The sequence below is a fragment of the Amphibalanus amphitrite genome, unplaced genomic scaffold (genome assembly GCF_019059575.1).
Source record: "Amphibalanus amphitrite isolate SeventyFive unplaced genomic scaffold, NRLGWU_Aamphi_draft 001840F_arrow, whole genome shotgun sequence".
NCBI classification, from domain to species: Eukaryota; Metazoa; Arthropoda; class Thecostraca; order Balanomorpha; family Balanidae; genus Amphibalanus; species Amphibalanus amphitrite.
Window position 1 is genome coordinate 68750 of NW_024883333.1, and position 25774 is coordinate 94523.

At 53.4% G+C, this 25774-nt stretch overlaps 2 protein-coding genes across 2 annotated transcripts; both read right to left on the reverse strand.

Moving 5' to 3' along the window:
* Positions 1-45: 45 nt before the first annotated feature.
* Positions 46-6823, reverse strand: LOC122375440 (delta(14)-sterol reductase TM7SF2-like). Its single transcript, XM_043354825.1, has 10 exons — positions 6636-6823; positions 5546-5587; positions 5166-5379; positions 4696-4970; positions 4267-4443; positions 3607-3790; positions 2481-3015; positions 2094-2221; positions 1633-1755; positions 46-1407 (listed from the first exon to the last, which is right to left on the reverse strand). The coding sequence occupies exons 1-10, from the start codon at positions 6816-6818 to the stop codon at positions 1247-1249; spliced, it is 2022 nt and encodes a 673-aa protein (XP_043210760.1). The 5' UTR covers positions 6819-6823; the 3' UTR covers positions 46-1246.
* Positions 6824-7423: 600 nt separating this feature from the next.
* Positions 7424-25342, reverse strand: LOC122375441 (putative transcription factor p65 homolog). The gene is made up of 10 exons (XM_043354826.1): positions 25083-25342; positions 21494-21644; positions 19843-20225; positions 17217-17360; positions 13865-13963; positions 12241-12374; positions 11840-11936; positions 11177-11263; positions 10126-10215; positions 7424-9392 (listed from the first exon to the last, which is right to left on the reverse strand). Exons 2-10 carry the CDS (start codon positions 21595-21597, stop codon positions 8794-8796), a joined length of 1737 nt encoding a protein of 578 aa, XP_043210761.1. The 5' UTR covers positions 21598-21644; positions 25083-25342; the 3' UTR covers positions 7424-8793.
* Between the last annotated feature and the right edge of the window lie 432 nt (positions 25343-25774).

The window sequence follows — 25774 nt, forward strand, 5'->3', positions numbered from 1 at the left end:
CTACAATCCATCAGCAGAACTCCACTCTCAGATCAAACACACATATCTCGGACGCGAACCATACGTTTATTGTCGACAAACCGTTTCCAAAATGACACGACAGCTGCGAAACCTGCATCCATGACCGGCCCGCCACCGGATTGAATCAGGGTAAAACGACTCAGAAACGCAAGCAGCCATGAACGGGTGATACGTTTGTTCGAAGGCCGGCAAAGAGCCCGCATAAAACGCAGTTGTTCTGAAAAGCCAGGACCTCAAATTCGCTTCAGAGAACTTTACCAATTACCAACCATACAGAAAACCATTAAAAATTATGAAACAAGAGTGAGCGAGAGAGCGAGCCACCGCAAGTGCATGAAAACCGATTCGAGCCTGCATGCCAACACTTAAACCGAAACCGCGACGGCAGCCGACGCAACACAACTACGAACTAAAATAAACGGGCCGGCCCTGACGAGTCGCACCCACCCGGCAATCTCGGACTCCCCCGGTGAGATCCTAAGGCCTACCATTCCCGGTGACGATGGTCTCACTGCCCTAGCCTGGCACCGGGGCCAGCTATTCACACTCACACTCGCACGCCGATGAGTATGTACAGGGGATGGATGAACCACACAACACACACTCTAACGGTCGTCTAACTAGTGTCCCTCCCGCCCGCGCTACGCGGACGGGGTGTCAATACTGGGCGAATTTCAATTATGGATCGATCACTGGCTGGTGGAAAACATGACTGAATTGTATGTGAATGTTGAGGTAATGTGTAGCAGCCAAAAAGGCCCGCCAAAAATATGATCACCAGAGCAGGATGGGGCTTTATAACTCCGTGGCTTTCTCTGGCCATGCAAACACCAGAGGACAGCCCCAATAGGGACCGTCATTCAATTTGGTATATCCTCAGCCCCCACCCCAAAAACCTGCGGCAGTGGCACCACGACTCCAGGCGCCCTCTACCCTCCCACAAAACACTCGGCAGATCCCAGCGCCCTGCCATCAGGCCGACGCGCGCGCCGTAGCGCCGTCCACCGCCTCTACAGGGAGGAACACGTCCACTCCGCTCGGCAACTACCAGCAACCAGTCCCTGCACAAATGTGCAGCTGAGTCGCTGTAATTGTACCGGTGTCACTAAACTCTCCAACGCGATGAAGTTGAGCTGGCAAGATCCTCATGTGCGTCTTCTCCGCCTCCCACGTGTCTGGCCGGGCGGACGTGCCCGCTCGGCCCACGTGGCGCCCCGTGTGGCGCTCAGAACACAGAGGGGATGAGACGGTAGCGGACACGTGCCGCGTACCGCTCCCAGGCAGCGCCGTACTTTTGCTGACAGAAGGCGTCCACCTTGCGCGCCTGCATGACCACGCCGAGGGCGGCACAGGCGGGCAGCACCCAGCCCAGCGCGTGGTGGAACCCTGCAGAACGAGAGGAGAGACCGTCAGTGTGGTGCCAGATGCAGTGGTCAGAGGGAACAATAATTTCGCGCTGAATACGATTGACACCTCTTTCCTGCTCTTCATTTTGATTGAGTGAGACACTCTGCGACGAGAACATGAGATCAACCTCAATTTATGATAAAACGGCAGAGGCTCTCCCATTTTCTATCTGATATGCGATCTCGTCTCGCGTCGGGAACCCACCGAGGAGCAGCGACATGGCGACGATCATGAGAAGTCCGCCGAGGTGGTTGGGGTGGCGCACCACACCCCACCAGCCCGACACCAGCAGCTTCTTCCCCTTCGTCGTCGGAATAGTCTCCAGATCTGAAACGTACAAACAAGTCAGAAAATGTAAATCATGTCAACAATTGGCGTCACTGACAAAGAACCTTTTCTAAGCAGGTCGCATCAGTGCTGAGTGCGCAAAACTGCATGGCCAAGAACTTAGCTATAAAAATATATCAGTGAAGTTACATATGTAGCTACTCATTATAACGGTCAGAAAAACGACTCAGATAACAGCTTCATCGTGACACAGTTCACTGTCGCCATAGCGATACAGACGACCTATATAAACTGTACAAACCAACCGGCGGTTAGTCAGCTCCCTATCCCAATAAACACACATCTACCCCGCGTCCCCCGCAACCCCGTCTACTCACGCGCCAGGGCCGGGTTGACCGGGTTCTTGCGGAACTCGTTCTTCTGAGAGTTGGCTGAGCGCTGGATCAGGTAGCCCACCAGGTAGATCATCACACAGCCCACCAGGGCGTACCAGGGGTGGGACACGCTGAAAGGGGGAGGAAAAGCAAGTCATAGGGGGACTAAGCGTGCAAATGCAGACAGATACGGTACAGACATAGGAAGCGATGCGAATCACGGCTATATAATACGGAATATTATTGTTCGAGCAATCTAAATTCGTTCAATAACCGGTGTTTAAACGTTTGAAGACATTCCCAAATGTAACTCAAGCTGAGAAAGAGCATGAAATCAATGAAAAGACACAAACCATGCCGCGAAAGTCCAACACGCGTTTCTTAACTCACCCTGTGACCATGATGAAGCGCAGGTTGAACGTCATGGAGAACGGCATCACCATGGCTCCCAGCAGCTTCTTCAGTCCAAATCCTTCATTCATGAACGTGTAGGTGGTCAGCAAGGTATCCTCAAACCACATGTGATCGACTCCGATGGCGGCTACCATCACTGCCGCCGTCACCAGGGTGGGGGAGCTCTCTCCCTTCAGGCCGCGCTCAGCCAGCACGAACAGCACGGACAGCAGCACGGCGGCCACGCAGCAGGCGCGCGTCATCAGCAGCTTCACGTCCAGCCCCAGCAGGCGCGGCGCCAGCTCGCGGCCCTCAGACACGTTCACCAGGAGGGAGTCAGTGTCACCGGCGGAGTTCAGGTCGAGCAGGTGAGCCGAGCGGGCGCGCCAGTGGAGCAGCGGAGCCAGCAGCAGGGCGGTCACCGCGCTGGCCACCATCAGCAGGCGCAGTTTGAGGAGAGCGATCATCACCGGCGCGTCCAGGTAGTAGGCCAGCACGACGCCGCCGACAGTCAGAACGAGCGACAGGAAACCTGGCGGAGAATGAGAGACCGAGTTACATAGAGGCGGGCCGTGGGAACGGGTAAAATATGAAAGCACAAAAATAGAAAAGTATATAAACTTTGAGTAAAAGAAACGCCGAATCGGAGCCTTCGGCATATTGGCATCTCGCATTGACTGAACACTGAACAGCCGAGCAAACTACCGAGTCAGAATATCAAGGATGGTGCCGAATGCTAACGGTTACAAGCAAAGATAAGGGCTCAAGTGCAGACCAAATAGTGAAGCATCTGAACAGAAGACAGTGGCCCGTTGATATGAGAGTCAACAATGTAAGCACCATTGGGTTAGCATTTGGTTTAGTTAGACATGCAATCACTATAATACTTGCACTTGTCGTATTCATCACTAAGACTATCGTATCACCAGACGATCTATAAACCACAATACGGCTACGAAACACACCACTCACTTAAGTCACGTCACAATCCATAACTACTATTTTTCCACGCCTTGTTGCGAAAAAATCTAGCGGAACCCTAATAAAATCCCTCAGCCGTACACTACGCTCGATTCCCCCGCCACCGCCCATACCAGTCCTTCCACACGTTCGTTTAGCTCACCGTTGCAGCGGTAGCGTCGGATGCCCTGTTTGGAGATCTGGCCCTCCACCTCGCGGCCCACGGGCAGCAGAGAAATCGCCACTTGCACGGCCAGGAAGCCGAGAACGCACGCGAACGCCACCGGGTCGAACCAGGCCTTCAGCGCGGTCGGCACCTCTGGCACGCGGCGGATCGAACAGTGCTTCTGTCGGGATATCAGACGGGCGAGCGGTTAGAAAGAGGATCAGCGCCCAGCGGTCAGACGGGACGAGCGTGATCAGACAGACAGACGGGGAGAGGGGCGGGGACGAGCAGACGAGGGGCAAGGTACGAGTACACAACAAAGGGGATGGACAGTAGCAGTTCGGTAGGCGGGATAGCAACGGAGACGGTTACACTTGAAGATGAGACTCCGATAAGATAGGCCAACACGTTCGCGGTCAACAACGATGGCACTTCATAAGCCCTTCATTCAAAAACGATCCGAGTACCCACATCCGCCACCGTTCGTTGCATTTTCTCATACGAAAAGACCAATTACAAAACAAACTTATTCTTCCAATGAAAATCGACATCATTAGTTATTCCTAACCCATAATTATGTGCATGACCTTAGACCATCTCTAAGGCGCATTTCTCGGCCACTATGCCACAAATCACCCCACACTTATCTCTCCTCACCTTGTTACAGGCTGAGTAGACGTAGAGCGGCAGCAGCGCGATGCCCAGCACCATGGGAGTGAGCAGCGCGCGGCCCCAGCCCACGTGCGTGTCCCGTTTGGGCTTCAGATCCTCCTCGGCAGCGGCGGGGGACGGCTCGCGGGCAGTGTCCCCGCCGGCGGCCGGGTCAATGCCCAGCTGAGGAACATCGTGAGGGACAGGTCAGATTTCAGATGACCACAGATGATTTTCATATTAGACAATAGACAATCAAACCAGGCCAGGGTAGGCAAAGATGAAGCAGTTGCTGATCAGGATTCAGTTTACAAGCAATACAGTAAATCCTTCAGTGAAAATGAATACTGTCGTTACTGGCGTTATCTCACTTTGCATATGTAGTGGCCTTCCTCTTCTCTCTACGCCCCTTCTCTCTCAGCCCACCAGCCTCACCTCTCTGAGCTTGTTGGCGATGCGGGCCGAGTGGCGGGTGGTCACACCCGACGGAGACGGCTCGGGCGCCTTCTCCTTCTCCTCCTCCTCCGGCGCCGGCTTCGAGTTGCTGTTGGCGTTGTTGACTGGAGGGGGACTGGCGACCTCGACGGGTACCGGTGCGGTGCGGGTCAGCGGCCGCCGGGCGCGCACCTCAGACTTCGGGGTGGATGTGAGCAGCTCGGCCGACGGAGCGGCGCTCTCAGCCGGCGGGGGTGTTACGGAGTTCGGCACCGCTGCAAAGCAAAAGTGGCAGCAGGGTTAGCGATAAATATACCGGAGATGGGCAATAAACTCAAAACACAGGACGATGAGTGGCCATGAGTGTGGTGGTCATATGATATGTCACAGAAAGCATGTCAACACAATCCATAGTATCTAACAGTTTCCCAACTATGACTGCCCAACCAGCCAGGCATATTCTGACTCACCTTTCTGCGCCGCCGCGGCCACGCGCGCCGGGGACCGGGAGCGCGTGACGCGCTGTCTGGTCGGTGGCGACTGGCTGGAGCGGCTGGCCGGCGCGCTGGCACGCGCCGGCGACTTGCTGACGCGCGCCGGCGACCGGCTGGCCCCTCCGACACGACCCGGCGACCGACTGGCGCGCGCCGGCGACTTCCGGCCGCGACTCCGCGACCGAGAGCCCTGGGGACAGTGACGGTGGCAGTGAGAGGGGCGTGGGATTTAGGGGTATGTGTTGGCAAGTTATATAACACAAGGTAAAAAGGCACTTACTATTGGTAATGTTAAGATGCATAAGGTCAATGCAAGTTGTTTTATCTTCATAACAATACACAATATTGGCACTTACCCGCGCTTGCCTGCTTCTTGATGGAGTTCGAGACCTTGGCATCTGAAAAAGATGATCAGTTTGAAATAGGCAAATCACGACTTTGGATAAAATGATGTTATAAATGTTGGAATGGAAGTCTTTTAAAAATAATTCCCAACCACATTCCATTTGGAATTGCAGAGGTCCAAGGACCAAGGAACTATCAGGCATGAGGATTAGAGAGGGAGTCAGGAACTGGCACAATCCATTATGTAGGTACCTACCCTATCTAATTGAAAGTTAAGTGCTTGAATATTACAAGGGAAGAAAATAATGTTAATAAGCTGCTAGATCACGTCTTATGACCATAACAGAGGGGGGAGCTTGAAGTGGGAAATGCATTTAATTGGCCATCTCACATTTTTTTTAGCACCCTGGTCCCTGGCTCAACTTTGCTGGGGAGCAGTGTCCAACTGAAACAAACTCCAGACTGAGACTGAACTGCAGATCCACCTCACCAATTGGCAAATCTACCATGCAAAGACAAACCTGATTACATTTGGATGACCTGACCTCTGGCCTTAGGTAATAACCTATGATCTGACGTAGGTGATCATTTTAGCCTTTGCATGGCAGGGTTGCAATTTGATTTCTTCACAGACGAGAATCAAAGGGCGTTCAGACACTACAAAACATTTTAAAAGCTCTCAGCCATGATGCATGCACAGTATGCAATAAACTATTAACATGCCAATTTGAATTCTTAGGTTGAAATCAATATAGCATCAGTGGAACTGGTCTAAAGGTACGACAGTCTCATTTTGTAATTCAAAACAAGCAAAATTTCACATGAAAATGTCACAAAAATGCAAAGGATGAGCAGTGTCTCACAGCTATCTTCGTTCTCCGTTCTCACACCTATTAATTATCGCTGTATGTAGGAATTAAATAATATAAATAAAGCTATTTTGATTTACAACTTTGGTCGATATCTAAAAATGTCGTAACTGTGAGCTCTGCTACAGTTCCCCATTTTTCAAATTCGTTATGTACCCGACACCTAAATTGAGCTTGAAATCATTTACATTATAAAACAGTTTATTTAGCATTTAAATCCCAGATCAAATACCTTTAAAAAGCCCTCGCAAACAAACACAACCCCAGCAACACTCCGGCACAAAATAGACAAATTTGGCGTCCCAATGGCGGTCACTGAGCGGCGTCGTTTTGAACCGGCGGTTCTGATTGGTCGAGAGCTGATAATTGCCCGCCGGGAGCGTGCGTAAACAGAGACGTGAGTGGGGAACCGCATCGCGCGTGTGTAACGGGAGAATATGGGAATGTGAAATCTGAACCCGTGGGAAAAAATCAAATTGTATGTTTCATTTGCAGGTCGGTTCAAACTTAATTTTCAGTTAAGAATCAAATGGAGAATGTCTAGTAGAATATGAAAACTTGGTGCAGAATTGGAGCTCGACGCCAATTTTAAATCCCACCAACTCCTCATTTCCGCGGAATGAAGGGGCGGCACCGAGGGCTTCGACCTCCCGTCTTCACCCCTGTCGCTGATGGGATGGGCGATGACCGAATCAGTGCCACATGGGTTACACTCTCAGCGCCTGTGCAGCCCGCCATGGCGCCATTCTCCGATAAAACAGCAAAAATAGCCTATGGCTCATACCCTCAGGGCAGGGGGCGGGGCATGACCCCGTGACCCTCGAGGTCCTCCCCTGAGCCTGGCCTGGTCAAGGCCAATGCAAAAGCTTTTGGACGTTCCGCTTTAGCATTTTAGCCGCGAGCAGAAGGGGTGTAACCATACCCCCGCGGTCCCGCGCTGTCCGCCCCGTCCCTGCGTCCCAGTCGGCCTCCCCCGTCCTCCCAACATCGACGAGCCACATAACATAACAAACGATGAGGTGGACAGCGAAACATGTATTCGTTTTCACTCGCCGCGGGCGTAACAATCTCACACAGCGCGCATTCCTAGCCGCAGAACGCCGGTGAAATGGGTGATGATCGGTGCCGAGCACAGCGGCCAAGCGGGAAACACCTAAAGCGCACTTCACACCGATCGCGCCGCCTGCAGCGCCAAACTGCGGTGTGCCGTGTGGACCCGCAGCCAGAGCCGCCGCCACTTCAGACACCAAATGGCGTGTGGGGAACAGTGCGTATAAAATTCAGAAAACGTTCAACGCTGATATAAACTCCATGCCCGCAGCCAGGAGCCGGCTAATTTGAACATGATTTGAACCGGGTCGTAACACCGCTAGTATTGACAGCAAGAACTATAAAAATACAGCGCCACCTACCTAGCACGGATCACATCCGCAGCACTCCGCAAAGGTCGTATCGAAACGCTGAATGGCGCAAGGGACATCACGAAAGCCTCGTCAAAGCAGCTGACACCGGCCGACCGCCGGTTTTTACACGCCGACATTTCGGTGACACGGCGTGACATTTGGTGACAGAATGTCGACACCAAGACAAACGAAGACGGAGGGCGGGCAAACCCACACCGGTCACATCCAGACCTCACGAAACGGAACTCTGCACCAGCGAGTCGCGACGTTCGATAACAGACTACCTATGGGAACACTTGGCTGGGCGGCGCCGTCCCGCCGCGGTGTTCTACCCGCCTTGTCACAAGCCTTACAGGTTCCACCCATCATGCACCGCGCTCCTACCCCAGCCCGGGCTGTCCTCTGATCAGGAGATCTAGAGAGACGGCTCCGGCACAACCCCATAAATTACAGCTTTGCATATCTCCGCATATGGCAGGCATTTCGCGATGGTTTGTGCTGTCTAGTCCCGTGCGATGATAATCTCTACACTGAAACGGCTATGCCGTTGTCAACATCCCCCACATTACAGACGGTCACACCGCCGTGCCTATACTTCTCGGCGCGTCGTTCACAAGCCTTGCCGACGCTCCGCAGTCCGCCCCGCTGCTAGAGTCGTAACAGTGACCTTGCCCGCAGCACAGCCAAATATGCATCGCGCCGGCGACTCTGCTGCTGCCGCAGCCGACATGCACATGTAAAGCTCTTCAAACAGGTCGCATATTTATAAAGCCCGCAATCATGCATACCGCGCCAGTCCAATAATACAGCCTATTGACATCGAGCCCTCGGCAGACTCACACGAGCACACGTTAGCACTCCCCCACGACTAAGTCCCCAGGATGTCGACACAGGTCCTCTTCCCGTCCGTCGCGCTCTCTCACTCTCTCCCTCACCGTCCCTCTCCCCACTGCGAGATCACGCTGCGCCGCGCGCCGCGCCCCTAGCTCACTTCTTGCTCAGCTGGTTGAGGAACTCCAGCTCACTGATGGTATTTCTGGTAAAACTGTCCATCTGCGCGTCCGGCCGCTCCTCGGCCGGCAGCGCCTGCGGCGGCGGCGGCATGTCCAAGAAGTTGAGACTCTGAGACAGGTTGCTGGAGAGGTGGCCCTCGATCGCCTGCTGGTTGGCCTCTGACTCAGAGGGGAAGCTCAGCATGTTGAGGTCGGCAGAGTTGAGCTGGCTCAGGTCGAGCTCGATGATGGAGGAGCTCACCGGCCGCTGCGTGTCCAGGTCGAGCAGCTGGTGCGCGCTGGTGGGCGGTGCGGCCGCGGCGCCCAGCGGGGAGGCCGGCGCGGCGCCCGGCTGCTGCGGGGACCGCGCCGCCCGGTGCACGCTGCCCGGAGCGTACATGGCCGGGTACTCCTGTTTGACCAGGTCGGCGGCGGCGGCGGTGGGCGCGGCCAGCCGGGCGGCGTAGGCGGCGCGCTGCTGCAGCTCGTAGGGGGTCGGCTGGCGCACGATGCCGCCGCCGGACATACTGGTGGGTGAGACGATCCCCTGGGCGGGCACGTCACCGCCCGGGTACATCGGCTCCGGCACCGGGTCTGCAGGGAGAGAGAGAGAAAGCGTGGTTAAAATATCTGTGGAGCTTCGGGAGTTGATCGGAGCAATCGAGGAAAAGTTTTGCTTGGACGCGTTATGGGGAGCATTGTGCTGTAATGATGACAAAAGCAGCAATAAAACTAGGACGCGTACACTTCTTTTCGTGATGTTATCTGTCAATTTAAAACGAATTTAAAAATCGCGTAAGATAATTCCGCTCGTTTGGTAATAATTACAAAACGCCAAATTCTTGTCATTTTTTTATTTTGTTGGGTTAGGCCCTTTCGGTCCAATGAGACCATTTCAGAGCCGGGAGGATGATAGGATATAGGGGGAGACATTGGTCTGGGCAGGCACCCTAGTGAGTCGCCGGGGCTGAGCCCGTCCAGATGACAGGCCACCCAGCCCCAAGGCACTCACTGCACCCGGCTACGGGGTGCGCTCCCTCGGGAGCAGCGGTGCCGCTCCAAGGGAGCAGCCCGCATGAGATTAAGTTGCCTGTCCAGCCCGGAGCCGGGTTGTGGCGTGGAGGAGTAGGATTTCAGTATCCTGAGGATAGAAGCACGGAACGGTGGAACCCAAATTCTTGTCAACGTAACCTTAAAGAGTACAACCAAAACACAAAATTATGACGAGACATTCATGGAAAAGACTACCGCCTAAACTTAACCATCCAAAAGGCCGAAAATGTTTCCGGGATAGAGCCTGCATGCTCTATCGTAGTCTAGTTCTTACCGACTGGCTCCGGTTTGATGGTCTTCAGACGGTGCCGAGATGTCGCCTTCATTTTCGGCCGGGCGCCGACGGCATCAAACGACTGCTGACCTGCCAACAGACAACAGAAAATTCAGCCGAAATCACCCACCGCACCGGTCTCAGGCAGACGCGCTGGGTTTTCACAAAACCCCTGCACCCATGCTTTCCACGGAAGCCCGAATTTTCGGCCTTAATCCCCGGCGCCACCGGGCTGGACCTAATTTGGCCGTCGGTGGCCATTTTTGCCGGCGCCGCGCCCGGTTTGCATCATCGATCATGCAGCAACATTCCGGTCCGCGTAAACAGCCGCGCTCGGCCACATCCTGGAGTAATTCCCGCCCCGCGCGGCCACCGGCCACTTTGGAATTCCCCAGCGGCCGGCGGCGGCGGCGGCGGACCGGTGCGCGGTCCCCATGGCGGCCACTGTCGGCCGCTACCTGCCAGCTCAGCGCCGCCGCCGCAGTCCCTCCCCCGCAGCTCACGCGGCGCACCGGTCACCGCCGGAAGTGATCGGAGGATGGCAGCGTGGCGCGGGGACCGCTGTCACCAGCCGGAGCGCTCCAGCCGGCCGGACATCCTCGGCCAAGGCCGGCCGGCCGGCTGGGGAAGGCCGCGCCGGCGGCGGCGCGCCGGTCGTCGGCCGGGCCGGCCCGCGCGCCGCCGACCGGTTTGGGTGTCGGCGGCCGACAGAGGCGGACACAGGCCGGCCGGGAAGCCCGTGCCGCCGCTCCGGACCGGCCGGACACAGGGACACGGCCGCGTGGGAGGAGGGCAGCTACCGCGCCGCCGCGCGGCCGGCCGGCGTGGATCCGGGATGACACCCTGAGATCGTCTGCCCATCTCCGCCCGCTACCGGGCCGTCACCGCTCCGCTAACCGGCCCAGCAACAGGGCTCCCTCCCCGACCCTCCCTCAGCCCACCTGGCCAGCCGAGCGTCAATGCTCGGCCCGGCGCCTCGTCACGCTGAGTTGAGGTACGCCGGGAAAGGCCAGCCTCGCCCGGCCGCCGTGGTCCGGCTTCTATAACTCACCCTCTCCCTCTCCGAGGTTTTCGGCCAGGAACCGGTGCAGGCGGTCCGAGTTACGGGCCATCTTCCGTTTCTTCTCCTCAATGCCGTCTGTTGATGGAGAATGAGAGTTTATTAGTGGAGATAATGAGACGTGAAGGCATTACGGGACGTGTTAACGACACGCTGAAGCTGCATTCACTTAACTTTACGCTCGTCGCCAGCTACGTTGATTATTTATATTTTCACGTACGGAATGCACTCGCTATGCATCTTCGTGACTTGATTTAGATTGATTCATTAATTGCACGGTGTGCAATGTGCATAGACGGGAGTTGAATATCGTTTGTCAGATCATAAGCTGCCCGTTGTACTCTAATTTACAGCGGTGATTACAATATCTATCTTATTCCATCTGTGCAGTAACATTTAATGACACATGTTTAGATGCAACAACTCCACTTACACATCAAACCCGTCTGTGACAGATATAAATGATTTTTTTAAAGCAAATAACAGCTCTAAATAATGTACCATAACCGGACATAAGACCCCTACGTAGATCATAACGTCCCAATGACAACTGCATTTGACCAGTTCTGCTGTAAGTGTTCTCACTTCTCAGCCCCGTACCCTAACCACTCGCCACATGGCCCTATCCCGAGCCTGGTGGTTCCTTGCACTTACCACAGTCGACCGGTGTGAGTGTGAAGGCGCGCGACTCGCTGTACTGTTTGTCCGAGGGCCGCCGCAGCTGAATCTGTACCCGTACCGGAGTGTCCAGCTGTGTGACAGAAGGGAGACGGTTAGCTGAGGGGGCTGGGTACAGTGACGGGTACTGACTGCATTGCGGGACTATCGTGACAATTGTGAGAACACACACACACAAAAAAAAACTGGTAGGTTCGTGTCAGTTGCTATGGGGTTACATAGGCACCAAGATTCTAATTGTAACAAAAATCTAAACATAATAATACGTTCGTTTCTATAACTATAAATTCAAGCCAAATAAAAATTGGCACGAAGTTTAATTGACTGTTCTTGGGAAGCGAATGATAGGGACTCCGCTAGCATGACATGGAACTTACGTCTGGGTTGGCGTATCTGGGTGTTTTGAAGCATATCGCCACTTGCTTGTGTACGTCTGCTGGCAGGAACTCCCCGAATCCCTCCCAGTAGAGTCGGTTGTCGCGCACCTCGAAAAACCGCACCTCTATGTCATCTGAAAAACGCGGAAAGTGGGTAAGATGAGTGACCTGGGTCAAATGTGAATGTCTATAGAACAGTAACACAGTGCGGCACAATTAGGAGATAATTTGATTGTCTGGCTTTCTCAAGACAGGCTGATTTTTAGGCACTCGATTTCCGCGAGAAGCTTGAAAAGGACGCATAGGGATGTGTTACCGTTACTTTATCAAAAGACAGTCACAGGAGCATTCTAGCCTGCGTAACTAACATCACCTACAACTAGACCAGCCGCGAAAGGACCTGCAGTCCATTTGTCACCCCATCCGGAGATCATTCAGCAGAGATGTCGCCCCGGACCTGTTCCCTGTCACCCAGCCAGCAGGTGTCGCCGCTAATACAGGACAAGGCCCTATATACCATACAGGAGACGCCTCACTCTCCACTGCTCCACCGCTCCCTCTCGGGCCCAGGGGCACGAGAGTACCGTTATAACAGAGCAGCGGCCGACAAATGCGCCCATTGGCCATGGAAGACTGAGCAACACTGCGCCATTTTTCGGAATGAAGAAGCAGCCCGGTGGGAAGTGGTTCGAGATGAAGATGAAAAATTCACATTGAACTAACATCGCGCGAAATTGACTTAGAAATGGCGAATCACCCAAACTAATCGTTTGTATCCTTAGAATGTCTAGACTGAACTTCCAACAGCCTTCTTTCGAAACATGCAATGTTGTTCTACGTATAACAAGTTGAGCTCAGCCGACGCATAAGACGGACCCTGGCCGCTGAACTTTGATCCTAGTGTTTCGTGCGGCCGCAGACCGGGCTACCACTAACACATGTGCGTCACTAACACTGGGAGCCGACGGCAGCTGGAAATAACAGCCGGGCCAGCTTCTACGTGCCTGACGTCAATCCTTTTCCAGGAAGGTCGGACAGCGACACGCGGCATTTTTGTTGTTGTTGATTGCCGCATCGGAAAACCCAGTTATGCAATGGTGCCGCTTCACTGGCAGTCAGGCCCGATCAATCAAACTCAGTCATGTTTCCGCTGTAATTCCTGACATGCCACTCGACCGCAACTATTTCATACCTGAAACTGAATTTTTCGGTTGGATTGGGAATCCCACATGGTAGGAAAGCAAGCTATCCAGCTTTTCCTAAATCACGCAACACGTGCTGTGGTGTAGACCGAAACTAGTAACCATGCCGAATGTGTTCACACTGTTCTTAGTGTATGCTATAGGTCTTGAGTGGCAATAGCACTTTCACGGCTGCATCACATTTTTGGAGTTCATAGACTACAGCAAATAAATGTGATCGAGCTCACTATTGCTCGAATTCTTGCTCCCTTTCAGAATACTGGATAATGCATAGATGTGCTAAGTCAGAACTCCAAGGGGAGTTATGGCATATGTATGTTGCTGATAATGCTGACAGTAACGCTGCGACTAACGGTTCTTCTACTTCACAGGCCGGAATCGGAGGAAAAGGCCGGTCGTGGGGCAGACGGGCGCGTCCTCACCTTTGGTGACTTTATCGCAGAGCAGGATAATATCCCTGCCTCCTGCCGCTGACGCCGAGCAGTCAGACATTTTGTATATCACCAGGTCACACATCGACTCTGAAACACACAACGACACCAGTCAGCGCCGATACATCCACCCGGGTATGTAGGGTTGCGACCCGAACAGACAGAGGTCCCAACCTGCCTGGGCCCCGTTACTCACTCATGGGAATCCCTCCCAGTGATGTCATTAAAGCATCGTCACGAAGAAAGCATGTCCACGATCCGCGAGAGAGCTGATGCCGCCGAGATAAGCGGCTGAATGGCCAGCGTGGACCAGTGACGTAAGACCAGCGGGGCCAGTGACGTAATACGTGTCACCGCACGACAACCCGGACTGACCGCACGGCGGCGAAAACCCACAGAAGTATAACGGCCACAGTGGTGAGCGGGGTGGGAGGTTAGTGACAGAGGCGTGAACACTTCCAACGAAAAGCCTAAATAGCACATATAAAATAAAAATATCAGCTGGACATAGCAATGGAGTAGCAGCTGGTATCCAGCTAGTACTCAACTAGAAGTGTAGCTAAAGTACCGTTAGGTCGTGGGTTTTACCAGTTGCCACACCTTATATGATTGCTCAGGCTATTAACGCCACACCTCAGCCATTGCCTGTTACTATTTAACGCTTCAACGCTCTGAGGATGACCATAATTACGAGGTATTAGTGTGTGAATCCACATAGCGAGCTGGATGTTGGCACCAGGCACGACAGACGCTAGGTCAAACGCAGAACATAGAATACTCGTGGGAGAGTAAAGGCCTGGCTACACTATGCGTTTTCTGCGTGCGTTTTTGCAGGTTTGCGTGTTTTGCGTAATATCGTTCTAGGAAAAAAGTTATAAACAATATAATTTTTACTTTGGTTATATACAAAAGCTAATATAACTCTTATGTAACTAAAATTTAAGGTGAAAAACATCACAAAAACGTAATATCGTTCTTTTTTCTAGAACGATATCACGCAAAACACGCAAACACGCAAAAAACGCACGAAGAAAACGCATAGTGTAGCCAGGCCTTAACCCTCGCCCGCACATGGGGGGGGGGGGTGGTTGCCACCCCCCCAGGTAGTCTTTCTGCTCTGCACTCAACATTTTTAGAGCTAGAAGGCTGATTTTTCGTATAGCTGCTCCTCTATCCTTTCTTGATGTCCACTGAAAATTTCAAGTTTCTGTGATTTTTGGTTTCGGAGATATGACCTTGTTTTTCAGGTCATGTCATGACCCAAATGGCCAATTCTCAACATCTTGCGTTTGCCATGGGCCTTATGAGCTTTTGACACCCTGATTTCGGCCTTTTTTGCCAGTCTTACCTCCTACCTATCATGGAACATGTTGTTTGACGATGTACAGGGGTCAAGGTCAGGGTCAAGGTCAACCTAGGTCACCTAAGATAATTGCGTTTTAGGCAAGCTGAATTTACTTTTTTGAAGTTTTTTGACTGCATTTTTGGTAAAAGCTTCTCAGATCATGATTTCATGTAATATGGACCCAAAAACAATCGGTGCACACATCAGTATACACACAGACACACACAGACATACAAACACATATAATTGACCTTGACCTAACTTGACCTGAAATGACCTCAGCAGCAAAATTCTGGTCGGGTAGTGTGACAAAGAGGATCTAGCTGGCTTGGCACCAGAAAACAGCATCGTCATCGGTATTTGATAAGCAGCACACTTGATATCCAACGGTGACCAAAAACAGCAACATTTTTTAGTTTGACCTGACCTGGAAGGTCAATGACTGACCTGAGAAGGTAAAACTGGGTATCATTGGATTCGTCTCTTCCCAAAGAATCTTTTTGGTCTTTACTGCTAAGCTCTATCTCCAACAGGAACGAAATGGCGCGGGGGGGGTGGCAACCACCCCCCCCATGTGCGTTCTAGGATGGGAAAATGGCATGTGCGGGCGAGGGTTAAACCCGGCAGTTGCTGGGGTATTTCGCCACCCACCGTTTGCTGGGGGGGGGGGGGGGCGTTAAACGCCCCCAGCCGATAACTCGAGAACCAATAGGCGTAGCGAAACGCACGAGGCGGCAAACGAAAGAACGCGACGAGACGCTTCAGATGAGTACTTTAAAGTTGAATTTTGAGGTCACAGGTGGGGTCAAGGTCAGGTCAAACACCTGAAATCGGGCTTTCAGTAGCATGGACTTCAGGACTTCGCAATTGGCGCCTCTCGTCATAAACTCTGTCAAAACGGTGCACAATCCATCATATAAGGCCTACAAGAGTGTCAGCTCCATGTAAAGGTCAGTCAAGCATAGGTCAGGGTCAAGGTCAGGTCAACCGGGTAGGCAAATATCCCCGAAAATCAAAACTGATATTCGCAGCCTGTGACACATGTTTTATGGGTAATTTGAGGCGTAGAACACGATGGTGACATTCATTTTATCATATGTGTACGTGTTTGGCTCAAAAAGTTAAATTTAAAAAATGCATGTATCATGTTGGTGAAGTAGACACGAGAAATTGCCGAGATTCAGTTCCAGATTTTGGAAAATGCGGAACGATAATCAATAATCGAAGATAGCCATTTGATTGTTCATGGTATTGGCAGTCTAATGGCGTTTACGGCATGTCTGTATGTCTATTCTGTGATTTTATATGATTTTTTGAACATATGCCGTTTTTGGTCGAAAACTCAGAAATCATGACGTCACTAAAACCTCGATATCTCAAAAATTTTCCGATCGATTTTTTTGAAACTTTGTCACAATAAACTTCAATCAATTCTCTACAGGTACCCAAAATTTGGCGCGCCTGCGGCGCGCCGTTTTTATGCTATGGCCCGGCGAAAAAAGTGGGGGCGTTTAACGCCCCCCCCCCAGCAACTCGCGGGTTAAGAGAGTGGGAGAGAGAGAGAGAGAGAGAGAGAGAGAGAGAGAGAGAGAGAGAGAGAGAGAGAGAGAGAGAGAGAGAGAGAGAGAGAGAGAGAGAGAGAGAGAGAGAGAGAGAGAGAGAGAGAGAGAGAGAGAGAGAGAGAGAGAGAGAGAGAGAGAGAGAGAGAGAGAGAGAGAGAGAGAGAGAGAGAGAGAGAGAGAGAGAGAGAGAGAGAGAGAGAGAGAGAGAGAGAGAGAGAGAGAGAGAGAGAGAGAGAGAGAGAGAGAGAGAGAGGAGAGAGAGAGAGAGAGAGAGAGAGAGAGAGAGAGAGAGAGAGAGAGGAGAGAGAGAGAGAGAGAGAGAGAGAGAGAGAGAGAGAGAGAGAGAGAGAGAGAGAGAGAGAGAGAGAGAGAGAGAGAGAGAGAGAGAGAGAGAGAGAGAGAGAGAGAGAGAGAGAGAGAGAGAGAGACCACTCACTCTTGTCGAAGATGGGGTCTGAGACGACTGGTGTGAGCGGCACCACGAACTTTCCCGGCTCGTGGCCCTCGACAAACACTTGGAAGCACAGTCGCACTGTGTTCAGGTCTATGGCCGTCGGCTGGAGCCGGTGGTCGAACCCGGCTGAAATGGAGGGGGGGGGGGGAGTGTCAGTACTGGACCCAGCTGGTAAAACGGGGGGAGGGGTATCAGTCAAGATCTCAGACAAGGTCAACACAACATGCAGAGGCGTGGGTAATGTGAGGCGCTAAGAGGAGCTAAAGCAGGATAATGGACGCTATGTTAGCTTGTAACCTCATCGAGACTTGGTAAGTAGGAATCAGCCGCCACATCGCCAATGATCTTATATGAAGCTCTGATCTTCGAGGACCTAGGGTGCAGCAACACAAAGACCGGCGAGATATCAAATTCATAACGCAGCTTTACGTCTGAATGCGTCAGATCTTCAGAAACTCAGGAATGCAGTTGATAATCCCACGTCACGGCACTTAGTCCTAACCATCAGATAGTGTTCGTGCGTAGTATCTAGCCGTATAACCAGCTAGGCCGGCTGACGAGCCACCTAAAACCACGGACCACGTAACACATCGCAGAGCCGGACCCCGTGCCGGCGCTATTTCTGATCAGACAGCTATAAATTACCCGACAACGCAGGAGCACTTGGTGCAGCCGCGTCTGGCCTTAGTGAATCCAAACACAGGGCGCCTAGCAATACAACGTCCCCGGCCGAAATAAACCAACTGCACTGGCGAGGTTAGCAGGTCGTATTCATTTGAATCAGCTACATCAACTAACTGGTGAAGCTAACCGAAGAGGGTAGGACTAGGAAATGAGCAGAATAAAAAATTAGACTCGCTATGAGTCGTTTAATCGGAATCCTCATGGTGCAGCATGTAACCCATTCGCACCATCCACCCAGCGAGTGTAGCCGGATACCCGCTCCCCGCCCTCCACTCTGCAGCGGGTGACTGTCACCGCGCGGGGCGCTCATCCCAGATCAGAGGCGCCGACCCACCGGTACCGTGCACCGCTCCCTCCCCGTGCTCCGGTGTGACAGACGGGGGATCGGTGCCAGGCCGGGCCAGGCTCCGGATTGAGCCGCCACGGGTCCAGACCGGACCGGGCCCGGCCTGGACTCAGACCCCGGGTCAGGCTGCGGGGTGTGAAGTGGACTGATACGAGTCCGTATCTGAATCTGAATGAACCCAGACTCGACTCCGAGCCAGTCTAGAGAGTGAGTGGCACACATGTCCGGAATGAGGCGAGGAACCCGGACTTCGACACGGCTGGCCACCGGCCGCTCCGGCGCCGAGGCGCGGCGCGCCGCTTCACCGCTCCACGTGCGCGCGCGCCGCCGAAATTGGCGCGAACCGTGACCGGCCGGCAGCGGGCTGGGAATCCCGAGTGGCGGCAGCGCGCGCGCAGCCAAGGCCGTGCACCGACCCGTCATCGGCCCGCACCGGTCGCCGGCCTGAGGTAGTCTGCAGAGTAGCAGCGACCGGCAGAGACCGGGCAGGGCGCGGCGGGAGATCTCTGAGCGAGGTGCTCGTCCGATCAGATAGTCGCGGGGGCGGCTAGGTAACAGCCTCCCCTGCCACCTGCTCCCGCCGCCGCTGTTGCCATGGCCAGACGGAATGGTGCGGGAAAGCGCCGCGTCACCGCCCGGCCCGGCGCGGCCCGTTACAGTCACAGTTCAACAGTGCGAATAAAGAGCCCGTCGGGTCACGGGGGACATAAGCCCGACCATGACTGGGCCAGGCACGACTCGTCTGGTGGAATTCCAGCCAAATCTCCTCCACCGAATCCACACGATCCTGAATCCACAGGCGGACTTAGCTAGATATCCAGAGAACGCGTTTGAAACAAAGAGCGGAGACATTGAGGATTAACTGGTAAGACATCCTCGCTTAGCCGTTTGGGCAAGCCCTCAAGCCAATGAGATAAGAGCACAAGGCATGGACTGGCGGACACATGGGTGCCTCGAGCAAGGTACCTGGAAAACCCGCACAAACGTGTCACGCTTTGGAGGTAATCATAAACCGGTTTACCGGGCCGACAGCTAACAATAGAATGTCCGCCCGGGGGGGACAGAGTATCCATTGTGAAATAAAGGCACTAGGCAGCCGAGCCGAAAACGGCCAAAACACGGCACGAAAAGTCAATACACTGAACGGATGAATGATGCTCTAATTTCCAGGGATATTAGCGGCTAGAGGGATAATTGTTCTCAAATGGAGTCGATGATTACATAAATCGAGTTTCCCAATAGTCGTGCCGTGTTCGGTAATGCATTTGGAGGTAACAAGTGATACGATTCGTTCGATTTTTAGACAGTACTCAAGTGAAAACAAGTCTCCATTTGCTAAATGCAAATCTAAATATAGTGCATCGTGAATGCAATAAGAAACATACTCTAACATTCGTGACAAAGTCGCCCGTTTATTACGGGCAGTAAGGCAACCCAATTAGAATAAACCTACCAAAACTGCATTAGCCAAACTGTGGGCACTGAGGACAACCTATCGAACGTAGCTTTCAATGACCGAACAGTTCGAAAGAAACTGATATTTAACTCACTATTCCCCATCCCGGTCGTAGCACTCACTTCTGAAGGGATCGACCAGGATGGCCTCCCGTTGCCGTAGCGAGTCCTCGACGTCCTTCTTCTTCACGCACTGGATGCCCAGGTTCTGGAACGTCACAGACATCGTCTCCACGTTCAGGTTCACCGTGCAGACGCCCTTTTTGCAGCCGTCCTTTCCGACCAGGTTGTGCGGGTGCGGCCAGTGCGGCGGGTCCTTGGTGACACAGGAGACGACCACCACGGCCGGGCCGCGGTAGCCGACCACCTTGACGCTGGGGAAGGTCTTGCTGTCGGCGGTCGAGTGCGCGCCCGGGATGCTGCCCGCCGAGCGGCCCTCGCACTCGTACCGAAACCGGAGCGCCTTGGAGGCCGGCTGCTCGGTGATGACCACCTTGGCTTGTCGCCTGCCGGAGAGAAGAGGTAGGTTAGGGGATCCGTCGCACATACACCGCGAGGAAAAGTGACCACGTCATGGGAGGTTATCATGGTAATTGGTAACTTCAATAATAGCGTGCATTGGTGACATCACATGCGCACAGCTTATCGTTGATGACGGCGAGTACTTATGAACTATAGAGAAATGAATGACAGCATGAGCTTCGAGCCGACAGTGATTAATTATTGCATGAGAGGCAACCGTATGGTATATAACCCCCGGAGCCCTGAGGGTAACAGAGAGTACATTGCACCGGTCGAGTATGACGCACACTTCCTTTGAGAGCATCTATAATCTATTCCCAGCAGTGATGTGACTTCTCGGTAAACATATGCCTAGACAGATGGGGTCTATTCTACACTGCATGTTGCAATGTAAATATATTCAACAGCGTCAGCGGTCAGGAACGCTGCAACCGGTACGACTGACATGACCCTGGACAAGATGCCTGTTCGGACGATATACTGCCCGCGGTGAGCCATGAAACTGCTCGGTGATTGTGGAGGCGCCACCACGGCGATAGGTGTCCGTTAACCGGCTACTTATCACTCAGCCACTGGGCGTGATGACAAACAAATAGTTTGCGGTTGAAACGAGCCATAGGCTGTGGATAATGATGGCCTCGGGTCTGATTTACACGCAGTGTGCAGGCATAGTACGCTGTGATCCATAGGACGGTAATTTATGGAGGGAAAATGTTTAGCGTCACCGCAGCAAGCTAGCTGAGCGCCACTGGTCTTGTACTTTTGAGCGCATCCATAAGGAAAGTGTCACCGAGTTCTATTCTCTCCTGACGTTTTTATTGTAGCCGAACCAGCTACAAGTGACGCAAACACGTTTACCAAAAGAACCACAGGTAAAACGGGTCTAAATTTTGCTGGCGAACGCTAAGATCCTCCACGTGTGCCACCAAACTGCATCCAAACTAGATTGTGACCGCAAGATCTGAACACAGATACACAGGACCGTCTGGCCACAGAGCTAAGTAACATGTCACGGCCACTGTCCAGCAGTGTACATGCTAGTCGCAGGGGGATTCGAAACAAAACTTTTTAAGCGCGATGAAGTACGGGACGTCTCGCACTCAGCGAACGTATGGTGTAGGGTATTACTAACATCCCGTTCGTGCGAAGCGAGCGTAAGCGTAGGGTATTTTAAGCCTACCGACTCTACCACCCACCTGTCGCGTAGCACAGAGTTGTAGGGTATTTCCAGCCCACTGAATCCCCTACCCACCTGGCGCGCAGTACGGGGTCGTAGTCCTCCGGTCGCGGTGCGTAGTGCATTGGCGCGTGGCTGTAGAGCGAGGCGCCGACGGGATCGGCCGGCCCGTACGACATCTTGGAGTCGCCGTCGGCCAACTCCAAGTCAGTCTCGATCACGTCCACTGCCGGAACAGAAAGGTCACGTCAGCCGTCAGATTTGTGCCTCGTGACACTCAACAACGACGTATACAATAACGGCACTACACGAAGTCTGAACACTACAAATTCCAAATACTATGTGAAAGCCGAACACCTAGGATTGAAACGCCACAACGCAGCAAAGTCTCGTTCCCTCTAACTAGTTCATCACTGGACCTGCGAAGTCGTAGTCCATCACAGGACCGCTATCATGCTCGTCACGGTCACGCTCCCCGGAGAACGCGTGGGCGGATCGGGCCACATCTCTCCGCGTGCAGCACGACGAACTCCTGGCATCACCGTCACGGAATCCTTTCCAACCCCTGACTCATCAGCTCATGAATATTTTCCACACATTCGCGGTCATCATTTCCGATGGCGAGGTGGCGTATCCGCTGGCCGGCCTGATGTTGACAGTCGTGAAGACGCCCCGGGATGGACACTGGCGATTGGTGAGCTCATCTGATGTCGCCGTGGAAAATCCATCCCCGGGGGAGCACCGTCAGACTGCAGGAAATGACGCCAGAGGCGATGATAGATGGACGGGGAAGGGACTCGACCGCTGAAGCAATTCTAAGGATTAATTTCGGAGAGTGTCGAGTTCTAAAGACGCAAACATTAGCCCAGGTCACGAGAGACTCCGTAAGGGCTGGGCTGTATTCCCTGAATCCTACCGGCTATATATGTATAGCACTCGGTGCTACAGCCGGTGCATGCATATTTATTTGGTATTGCTGATAGCTGGTCAAGGTGGCTTAATTTGGAGCATGCACAACCATATCTAAGGATATCCATGAAACACAGGATCAAAATCGAATATCAATATGAAAGAATGCTTCACAAAAGAGCCAAGTAGGCACAACAGAACCTACATGCACTTGCCATTTGGTCTGAATCCGTGAGATCCAGTATCTGTGCATGATATGACAACTCCCCACGTGAGCAGGCGATTACTAGGACGTTTTAAAGCCCGATTTCAGGGCGATAATGCTGCTAAAAATCGATACAATCCGGACACGATATGTAACATGTCTCAGTCTGCAAATGGCAGCTGATCCGAAAGTTGAGCAAACATTACACAGGCGCTGGGCTCGCTTCGCCATGTATTTGTAAACAAACACGAACAGAAGCTCGAGACGAGGTACGGTTGATAGCACCCACCGGGTCCGTATCTGTCCCAATGATGTTTATGGTGACAGAATGGATGCATTTAGGAGAGTAAATAGAGCATCTGATCCTTACAACCACGGATGAAAGCAAACGTTCGTCTGATAAAATGAATCGACTGGAAATAGCAAGTTTGTTATCAAACTTTTATGACAAAACTCGCACCCCACCCACAGAATCTAGTGTCCTAAGATCGCACAAGATCAGGCTACTTGCCACGCTGATGGATCCTGAGGCGGGCGGTGGGTACCAGCCGGCGGGCGGGCGGCGATGGTGTTCGCTGCACGCGACATACCACCGGAGCATCCGACTGCGATCGCGCGTGGCTCCACCGCGTCCGTTCACGGTACAGGCGCGCCGGACCGGCCGGCAGGCTTCAGGAGGCCACGGCAACACGATGGCCAGATGAAGTTGGGTTGGGTGATAAAACGGCGGGGTGGCGAGACAGGACGAGTGTGATGAATAGGATGTTTCATGTCGTGGTTCAATTCCGATCTTACAGACTACTCGCAAAGTTAGAACACCTCGGTATAACTACACATACACATACAGCCAGCCTACACAGCCAGCCTACACATACACATACAGCCAGCCTTCACGTTTCCATAGTGACTGATTGAGCCATAGACCATTTACCGGCTGGATCAAACAGTGTGCACACCTGACAGTTCATCCATCGAGGGCGGATCCCGTCGGGTGGCCGCGAATGTTCCGCGTGACCCAGCCGTGCACCGGCTGTGGTTGTGCACCGTGCACCGTGCTCTGTGCACGCGGCGCCACACGCGGCGCCACACGTGCACGCCGACCAAACGGCGGAAAAGTGAACAGACCTGAGCATCAGGTGCACATGTGTGACAGCTAGCCACCCCCACGGCTTTATTGTGACATCACCGGTTGACCGAGCTACATACACAGGCGTATGCTGGGTCCGACCCGAGCTAGCTTTGGCACCGTAGATGTGACGCATAGAAACATCGCTTGTCTTGTTGTCTTCAGCACAAACGATCAAAACACTACAAAAGCCTACCAATCACATTTGAGCACATTTGATTGCCAAATAAACCCATCACAGCGACTAAAACACATCAGAAGAGCATCAGCATCAACCGGAAACTGCGACTGGTTTCGGCACACCTGATGTCATCCTGCACGTTGTGCCGTCACCCCTTTGCATCAACCAGAACAATGGCTGCGCTTTAGCCATCTGTCGCCGTGTACCGAGATACACAGATACAGATACAGGCCGCCACAAACAGCCGTCGATAACGCTATCGTGTAGGCGCCACCACCCACCAGATATCGTCCGTCGAGCAGCACGCGAGGGCGGCTCACGCTGCTACAAAAGCCCACCGGTCAGTGACACCATCGGAAAGACCGGCGGGAGGGACGCCCCTTTGGAGCCTGACATGCCGCGCGATGGTTACAAGACATGTCATGTCCTTAGGGAGGTTATTGTTACGTAAGGCGAGATTATGGGGAAAACTCAATGATCTCGTTCTTAGGTAAGAAGGGAAGATCCCGTCACTCAGGATTCACGCATAGCTGAACAAAGCCATGCGGATTGCGGAACGTCCTTCACAACGCCGAGAATGGTTGATGAGACTTTGGAAGAACCAAGAACGCTTAAATCACGGAGTAGTCACGAGTTGCCCCGACTGCGGGTTCGTGACCACGTGATCGCGGACATCACGGATCATAGAGCGACACGTCACGTCACACTACGTCAGGCCATGTCTGCCATCATCAGGCGCTCAAGTATGCCACATGACGGCGTGGAGCAGACAGGCTGAGAGCGCCCGACGGATATGGTCCGAACGCCCGTGACGGGCCGAGCGTCCGTGACGGTGACATCACCAGCGGTGCCGGATCCGACGGACGGGTCCCACGCCCAAATAAAAAGCAGCAAGGACACTATGGGATCCTGTCTGAGGTGAATCATGCTTTACATCGCATGAAAAGGCTAGGCGAATCACTATTGAATAGGATACAGATAACAGCGAAACATTTGAACAAAATAAAGTAGTGCACCTATCATTTTCCTTGTTTGATTTAGTCATAATGCTCGTATAAGACTGAGCATCAGTCTGCAAACATCACGGCATACTGCAGCTCCTCGTCATAGCCTATTTCGGCATCGGGTCGGGCCAGCAGACGGTGAGGAAAACTGAACCAACAGCAGGATAGGGGTCATGTTTTTGGACATAACACGCCACCACGAGCACGCCATTGGTGTATGTCTGTCTGCTTCAACTTACCACACTCGCGAAGTCCAGCGATGCCACCCGTCGGTGACACTCACTAATAAGTGCTCGTCGCACCACGTAAAAGGACGTTCGGTCAGTCACTCCAGCGTATCACCTCGTGGGCGACAGACCACCACGAAACCGGCACTCCTCCGCCCACAGCTCCTTCAGTCCTCCGTGCCCGTCTCACTTCCCTCCACACCGCAGCACGTGCTCTGAGGCTGCGACTGGGCCGCCCTACGTGCGACCCCGAACAGACGCAGAGACACACTGGCCGCCGGCGGCACCGTCGTGCTGTAGTAGCGCCGCTCGTGGGGAACCACGCGGCCAGTGTGACGTCACTCCCGTCTGGGTAAGCCCGGCCTGACGTCACACCTCAGAGACGAGGCGGTGGAGGAGGCTCGAGCGGCGTCGGCGCGCAGTGTCGGGGCCCCGGCCAGCCGACGAACCAGCCACCTCCGGGAGACGGATCGACCGCTTCCGCTGCGAGGGAAGTCCGGGGTCGTGGCACATCCGGTCTGCCGGCCGGCCGAGGGCGGTAATAAGGTTAGGTCAGTCGGTGAGGAGCGAGGTCGGACACCCGTGTGAACCGCCCTTAGCGAGTGGAGGGGGAGACCAGACACCATCAACACCCACCGACCTGGGTGGTCCGATAGTACTACGTGTCAGTCAGTACGTGACCCGTATTCACGTGTTTTGACGGT